Source organism: Zophobas morio, unplaced genomic scaffold (assembly GCF_036711695.1).
Source record: "Zophobas morio isolate AGI-343-1 ecotype UQ-CSIRO unplaced genomic scaffold, CSIRO_AGI_Zmor_V1 ptg000038l, whole genome shotgun sequence".
NCBI classification, from domain to species: domain Eukaryota; kingdom Metazoa; phylum Arthropoda; class Insecta; order Coleoptera; family Tenebrionidae; genus Zophobas; species Zophobas morio.
The window spans coordinates 4,237,241-4,245,750 of NW_026972143.1; the positions used below are offsets into that span (position 1 = coordinate 4,237,241).

General features: G+C 35.6%; 1 protein-coding gene across 2 annotated transcripts; it reads left to right on the forward strand.

Annotated features, from left to right (window-relative positions):
* Positions 1-2,790: 2,790 nt before the first annotated feature.
* LOC135140101 (protein takeout-like) lies at positions 2,791-4,349 on the forward strand. Of its 2 annotated transcripts, XM_064070512.1 has the most exons (5): positions 2,791-3,181; positions 3,252-3,424; positions 3,475-3,718; positions 3,777-3,916; positions 3,974-4,349. In XM_064070512.1, exons 2-5 carry the CDS (start codon positions 3,370-3,372, stop codon positions 4,273-4,275), a joined length of 741 nt encoding a protein of 246 aa, XP_063926582.1. In that variant the 5' UTR covers positions 2,791-3,181; positions 3,252-3,369; the 3' UTR covers positions 4,276-4,349. The 2 variants fall into 2 exon arrangements, with proteins under 2 accessions (XP_063926582.1, XP_063926581.1); XM_064070511.1 differs by having other exon boundaries at positions 2,791-3,424.
* Positions 4,350-8,510: the final 4,161 nt, after the last annotated feature.

Below are 8,510 nucleotides of genomic sequence, written 5' to 3' on the forward strand. Positions count from 1 at the left end.
ATTTGGAGTTGATGTATTCAGAAATGTCGTTAAAAAATATAATGAATAAAAGCGGTCCTAGATTTGACCCTTGCGCTACTCCACTATTACAACTAAATTCACGCGATTTGTAACCATTATATTCCACGTACTGGAATCTGTTCATAACCATGGCTTTTAACAATGAAACTAAGCTGGCACAAAAACCAAATCTCTGCAGTTTTTTCAGTAGAATACAATGGTGGACCTTATCAAAAGCTTTAGTTAAATCGGTGTAAATCACATCAACTTGTAACCTATTATCCAGTGCTTGAGATACCAACTGAGTAAATTCAAATAAATTAGTTGATGTTGATTTACCCTTAATAAAGCCGTGTTGATCATTCGAAATAAGATTAACTACATGTGCATATATGGCATTGGACAAGATACTTTCAAACAATTTAGCAAAATTTGATAATATAGCTATAGGTCTGTAATTATTAATATCAAACTTATCACCATTTTTGAAAACTGGACAGACTCTGGATATTAACCAGCTACTGGGATATACAGATGTTTTTATGATTAAATTAAAAATATGAAGAAGAGGTACTACGAAACAACTAATACAGTCAGATACAATAAATGCAGGAACCCGGTCAGGACCTGCAATGTTATTAGACTTAATTCTTTTAACGGCCTTAACAACGTCAGACTCATTTATTTTAAAAGGATGTAGAACAGAAGAAGATTCACAGCTAGATTTCAATTGTAAAGATGGGCAGCACTTTTTATCACAGAATTCACAACGAATATTATCACAATACTGATCACATATATGATTATCACTAGAACTAAATACCCCAGCAAATAGGTGACCAAAGGCGTCAACGATGTCTTGCGACGATGTGAATGTGTTACCATCAGAAATCATATTTCAGGGATCCTACTTTGATTTTTCTTATTATTAACAAACGTCCAAAAATTTTTTGGATTATCTTTAATGGAATGTTCAGCATTTTTTAAAAACGAAGAATATGCATTACGTATATCATACTTAATTTTACGCCTCAGTTCTTTGTGTTTGTCTAAGTGATTAATTATACCAGTTTTCTTGTACTTATTCCAATGATATCGCCTTTGTTTGATTGCATCGATTATAGATTTAGTGAACCATATAGGATAGTTATGTCGTTTTGAATGGCCACTACTTAATGGTACAAACTGTGAGAACAAATCAAACAATACATCATAAAAATAGTTGCAAGCTGTATCAACATGTTTAATTTCTTCTATTTTAGACCACTCAAACGTCGATATTGATGAATAGAGGCCAACTAAATCAGCTTTCTTAAAATTAAAATAGAACGAATTTGGGTTATTCCGAAAATATGAGCTTTCAACTAGTTTAACTGTAATATTTATACTTAAGCAGGGATGATGTAAATCTTCACGAACTAATGGGAACTCCTCTTTGGAAATGTTAGTGATAACATCCTTGGTTGACACAACCAAATCAAGTAAACGTGCATTGTGATTCAGAATTGTATTCCACTGGGTGAGGCCATTAAGGCTGAGAAAGTGTTTAAAAATATTGAAAAGATACGACATTCCCATACCATTTAAACAGTCAACAAATTCAGGGATATTAAAGTCACCTGTTATAAGTACTGGGTGCGTAAAGGCAATAGTTGCTTCCAAATATTCTAATAGACGATCATATATATTATGTACAAGTCCTGGTGGGATATATAGCGATGCAATTACGAAGCTCTGTAAACCGCTAGATATTTTTACAGCAACTAACTCTATTTCCGGAATAGGTGATTTAGAAATAACACAGCATGCCGAATATTTATCCTTAATAGCTATAAGAACACCTCCCCCTCTTGATGTTAATCTATCGCAGCGAAATACGTTGTATCCCATAGGAAAAAGCTCAGAATTAGCAACTCCTTCATGCAACCATGTTTCACTTAACATAACTATGTCAGCATCACTTGCACAAATATTCATATAAAATTCATTTACCTTTGAGTTGAGTCCTCGAACATTTTGATAAATTATATTGAAATTAGTTGAGGTGACTTGGTCAATAATTATCCGTTGGGATGTTATTGGTTTTTTTTTATATTAGGCATACCGTTGCGATATTTCAGTGTGATGTCATTCTCTCCTGCTGCAATCCTTCTCTTGAATTCATTGCGAATGCTGTAAGCCTTCTTTTGCTGCATCGGAGTCAGATCTCTGTTGATAAATATTTTATCAGAAGTCCTATATTTAACAATGACATTACGAGCAATACTAGACGATGAGAAAACCACACGAATGGGACGTATTTTTTGATTCGAAAATTTACCTATACGATGATGCTTAACAATATCAGAGGAAACAATACTGTTGTTGTTAAGTACTTTTTTTATTTTATTAAGATCATCAGCTACTTTGTCATCCATTAAATTTTCCTCTGATTCAGGCAAGTTGCTTATTATTATATTGTTGGCACGGGTTTGTCTCTCCTCGAGTTCATTGAACAGCATTTCTTCATCAATAAGAGTTTGCGATAACAACTTACTATCATTTTTTGGTATCTGTTTTATTTCGGCGATTTCTGTTTTTAGAGCTGTAATTTCGGCTTGTAGCGTATGTACAACTTCCACAATATTACACTTTTTGCAGAAAAAGTGTATTTTACGATTAACACTACGAAGACACCCAATTTCTTGACGAGATAGTCCATAACAAGCTCCATGTAATACATCTTTACAGATGTCACAAACTACTTTGTCTTCTTCTTTAATAACAATATTACATGTGTTACAAACTGGTTGAGGCATTATGTTTTGTTGTATACCACTTCAATCAGAAACTTTAGTTAAACCTGTGTACACACAGCACGATCACGTACAGCTGTGTCTATCATATATAAAATGATAGGCGGCACCCTTCTATAACCTACTGCGACCCTATAATCATTTATAGAAACCCTATATAACATTAAATAGAATCCATTTAGTATGATAATGAAGATATTATGAAGAATATACTTAAATGCTCTCATTTTTAAATAAATAATGTACAGATACGAGTACTTTACTCTGTACTTTTTGCATCGAATCAAGAATTTGGAAAACTACATTAGCAGTACCATTAATTATCATAGAAACAGGCCTTGAACTATATACGAAAACGTAAAAACGTAGTTGTGGCAGTATTATAAGTGAGTTGTCAAAAAAGCGCATTCAAAAAAGCGCATTTAAAAAACCTGATTTCTGTTACATGTGCATCAGATTACGTCAATAAAATAAATAAAAAAGTCCAAGGTCGAGAATTCAATAAATATTTAAGACGACTTATTCTTTCTCAAAGGTTGCATTTTATTTCAACTCTTTAGACAATTTAGTAGAAATGTTAATCGTACTTTTATCACTTGTCTTTGTTTGTGTTTCTGCCAAAAGTCTACGTAAGTATTGAAATAATTGCGTTAATTTTCAAAATTATTTAAATTCGCAGCACTAGAAATCCAAAAATGCCGAAAATCTGACCCAAAACTCGGCGAATGTTTGGCCAAATCTGTCGTTGACTCGATACAGAAGTTTAAACAAGGTAACAAGGAACTGGGAATTATTCCTCTGGAGCCACTTGTTATACAAAAACTGGAATTTGGAAATTCTAGTACTGGAGCAGTTGCTATACAACATGTATACGAAAATTTGAAGCTGTTCGGATTCACAAATTTCACTATATACGACTCCAAGTGTGTGTTGCATAATACAATTTTTTTTCATCGTTTCTAATCCTATTCACTATTTTAGGGTGAATTTCAGCGATGAAAACTGCTATTGGCGGTTTCAAACCTACACAGATCTGATCCGGATGGAAGCTGATTATAAAATGAGCGGGAAGCTGTTGCTTTTTCCTATAAATGGGCACGGGAAATGTAACAATACTCTGTGTAAGTTTAACAAAAAATGTTCATTGTAATTGATTCTGAAAATCGTACAATTTTCAGATGAATATGAAACTGTTTACGACATGAGTTGCGAAAAGTACACAAAAAAGAATCACAAACACATACGCATGACAGATATTGTCATCAAACTAAAACCAAAAAGGATTGTTTTTGATTTTGTGAATTTAATCGATGGGAATGAACAGTTGAGTAATGAAGTTCTAAAAACGCTCAACGAAAATTCGATGGAAGTGTATGCAGATCTGGGTCCAAGTTTTAATGAAGCCATAGCCAAGATTGAGAAGGAAATTATCAATCGAGTGTTTTCTAGAGTGCCAGAGGATGAGTTGTTTTTGCCATAGGTTTTTATTTTCAATTTTATTTAAGGGAAAGAACAGTGCATCTTGTAATAACATCATTCGTATTATAATTTAAATAGCCATTATTACATTAAAAGGTTAGAAAAACTTCTTTTTTTTATTCATTTAAAATCGTGTTTTGATACTTATATTTAATTGCTGCTGTCTTAATTAAACAATTATTGTAGTTAGAAATAAACACGTTGTCATATCTTTTTTGTAGATAATTTATTGGCAATTTTTGTGATTTTCATTATTGTTCACAAAAGAATTGATATTTTGACACTCTTCGCCGACACGTTCCACCCAAGTTTCGGAACCAAGGAGATAGTGATACGATCCAGCAACATCTCGGACATCGAGCCCGGATTTTTCCACAATTTCCCCAATTTGGAGATTGTCACGATTCGGATCAACCACGGCTTTCCCAACATCACGACGAGGGTGTTTAAGGGCTGCCGCCCTAAACTCAGCACGCTTCGCGTCTACGACAACAACTTCTGCTTCTTCGACAACCAGGTGTTCCTGCAGCTGAACAAGCTGGAGTTTCTGTGGATCGAGAAGCAGTATTTGGGGCCTCTGGAGGCCAACTACTTCAAGGGTTTGAAGAATTTGAAGAAGCTGAGGCTGCAGCACTGCCAGATCAAGCAGATTGACCCGAATGCGTTTGACGATTTGCCGGGGTTGGTGAAGATGGCGCTGCCGACGAACCAGGTGGAGAAGATCCAGCCCGGGACGTTCAAGAAGTTGCAGAAGTTGGAGGAGTTGCATTTGTCGAGAAATAGTGTTAGGAATTTTACTGGGGGGGAGTTTGATGGGTTGAATAGTTTGAAGCGGTTGGAGTTGATCGAGAATAAGATTAATTCGTTGAATGGAGAGGATTTTGGAGAATTTGCCCAAGCTGGAGAGGATCGGGATCAAGTTGACGCTGTTCGAGTGTGATAGAGCGAAGTCTTTGGTGGAGAAGATTCAGGAGCGGAGTTTGGAACTCCTGGTTATGGCTGTTCTCCCACCACGACGGTGATTCTACTGTATCACGAAGAATGGTGCCGTCCGAGCACGCCGTGACGGTCGTAAATTCATGGTTGGAAATCCCGGCTATTGGGGCAAGCTACCAGCGTCACGTCATCCCCTAACTTCTATTCAAGATCTGCGTCTTTTGTGCAATTGACGCGACCGCCAGCTCGACAAGGAACCGCGCACCCCGCTTCCGCCACGTGTTCCTGTGTTATTTACCTCAATTCCTTTTAAATCTACAATTTCTATGACTCTGCTATTAAATTACAATCGAACAGGTGTAAAAGTTTCAAGAAGAGCAATAAACAACATTTAGATTCGCCATACGCTCTCGTGAAATTTAAATGTTAAATTGTCTTAATCCAAGTAACTGGTTACTTAAAACAATTAGCTTTAGGGGTTTATATCGTGGACTGTTCCTAGCTTATCCCAAATAAACGCATAACAAATAAACAAAAAGTACATCCCTCGTCGCGATAATTACGTCTGGGTGGTATAATTTAATTTCCCACGTCGCGAGAGATACGTCTCGATGATGTGATGATGATATTGTAACGAGTTTTTTCCCTTTTCGGTGCTGGGGTAGTCGGTCGAAGACGGTCACTTCCAGCTTCAAAGAAAACCACTAGTGGTAGGAAAATATTTATTAAACACACAACGTAAGTACAGAGAGAGCGTTTATAACGGGTCTTATCTTGCCACGTCAGCGACGTCAGTCGTGACAGCCTGTGAGAAGAGGGGTGACCCAACTAGTGCCCCGGCTGGAGGGGATCACTCGCTCTTAGGTTGCCGGCCTGGAGCGCATCGTTAGAATATCCTAAGGAGAAAAAATTTTATCCCCACGTCCCTCAGTCCACGATATTATGATTTCTACCGCACTTTCCACGGTACTTTTCCCAGAGTTTGATTAGGTTGATTTAACTGCCATAAATGAACTACTAGCAATCTTGTGCTAAGAATTAAGAAGTGTTATGATGTAACACTTAAATATAAGCATCGAGAAACCTTATTTATAACTTGATAAACAAAGGATGAGTCCTGACTCCTGGCTACATGAATCTCATAAAATCTCCTAGGAAGGCCTTTATCTGAACAATCTCATGACTGTTAAATTGTTAGAACCAGTGACGATTAAATTCCTAGCATCAAGTGTGAATTTACAAACAATGTTAACCTCGGTCGAACATTCACCTATTTCCGATTAGAAAAACAGCAATAATTAGCTACGCTTGTTGAAGAAACTGTGGCGTCGTAATCGGTACGATTAATTTTCGTTAAACAAAGGCTCCCCCTTTTTATTAACCACCAAACCTACTAAACTTAATCTAGCTTCCTTACCGCGTGCTTTCACTTCCACCAAACAAGCAACAGTGACGCTTCTCACCCCTCTAACAAGCAAGCCAACTTCCACCAACCCTCTCACTAGATACTTTTCAGAAATTCCCCTAGAGGAGCTACCAACTATCAGAAAAGAATCAAATTAGCAATATGGTTGCCTATGTTTAACGATTTTCTTAATTAATTTTTTTTTCAAATTCAAATTATTTAAATGCGATTTCGCGCCGTTGGTTTTTTTTTCAGCGCGAAAGTTTAATTCAAATTTGGTCACCACAGCGTATATGTAACTTAATCGTTAGTTTTTACTTGACAAGATTGTCTTAGCAGTCAGGAATTCCTGTTGCAACATGAAATTGAACAATAAATTTCATTGTGTTTATTGTAAATTCTATATTTAAATAACGTAAGGTATGAAGCAGTTAGGCAAGCAGTTATACAGATGCGTGTGGTATTTGTCTTGTGTCCTTGAGCATTTAGTAATGCACATATAAAGTAATAGGCGGCACCGAGGGCGGCACCCTCTCATGACTTACTGCCACCCTATAGTCATTTATAGAAACCCTGTATAACATAAAACATTTAGTGTGATAATGAAGGTTTTTATGTAGAATATATTTAAATGCTCTCATCTTTAAAAAAATAATATACAAATATGAGTACTCGTACTTTTTGCATTGAATCGAGAATTTGGAAAACTACATTAGCAATGCCATTAAATCAAGAATGTGGATCAAATGTTTTTGAAAAAGTGTCAAGACTATATGGTGTTAGATATGTGATAGTTAATAAATGCATATACATATGTAACTTAATCGTTAGTTTTATTTGACAATAAGAATTCCTGTAGCAACATCAAATTGACAACAATGAGTCCAAAGCACAGACGAAAGGATGTCACAGAACATTTTTGAAAATGAGAAAAAGACAGTGCCTTGAACAAAATGGTGAACATTTTCAACATTTACTGTGATGTTTTATCACAATGAATGTGTTTATTTTAATCGTAAATTCTATTTTTAAATAACATAAGGTAGAAGCACTTAGGCAAGCAGCTACACAGATACGTGTGGTATTTCTCGTGCGTCCTTGGGCTTTTAGTAAAGCACATATAAATTGATAGGCGGCACCCTTCCATGATTTACAACGACCCTTAATCATTTATGGAAACCCGATATAACATAAAACAGAATTCATTTAGTATGATAATGAAGGTTTTTCTGAAGAATATATTTAAATACTCGCATTTTTAAATAAATAATGTACAAATACGAGTACTTCATTCTGTACTTTTTGCACTGAATCAAGAATTTGGAAAACTACATTAGCAATGCAATTAATTAGCATAGAAATGGGATCTTTAACTGTATACGAAAACGCAAAAACGTGGTTAGTAGCAGTATTATGAATGAGTTGTCCAAAAAGTGCATTCAAAAAACCTGATCTTTGTTACATGTGCATTAGATTACGTCAATAAAATAAATAAAAAGTCCAAGGTCGATCATTCAATAAATATTTAAAACGACTTATTCTTTCTGAAAGCCTGCACTTTATCTCAACTCTTTGCACAGATTAGTAGAAATGTTAATCGTACTTTTATCACTTGTCTTTGTTTGTGTTTCTACCAAAAGTCTACGTAAGTATCGAAATATTTGCGTTCATTTTCAAAAATTATTTGAATTTACAGCACTAGAAATCCAAAAATGCCGAAAATCTGACCCAAAACTGGACGAATGTTTGGCCAATTCTGTCGTTGACATCGATACAGAAGTTTAAACAAGGTAACAGAGAACTGGGAATTATTCCTCTGGAACCTTTTGTTATAAAAAAAACTGGAATTTGGGAATTCTAGTGCTGGAGCACTTGCTATACAACATGTATACGAA

Coding starts and splice junctions, on each gene's coding strand:
- LOC135140101 (XM_064070511.1), top strand. CDS start 3,370: ATGTTAATCGTACTTTTATCACTTGTCTTTGTTTGTGTTTCTGCCAAA. Junction 3,719..3,776: donor TTCACTATATACGACTCCAA/GTGTGTGTTGCA, acceptor TCACTATTTTAG/GGTGAATTTCAGCGATGAAA. Junction 3,917..3,973: donor GAAATGTAACAATACTCTGT/GTAAGTTTAACA, acceptor TACAATTTTCAG/ATGAATATGAAACTGTTTAC.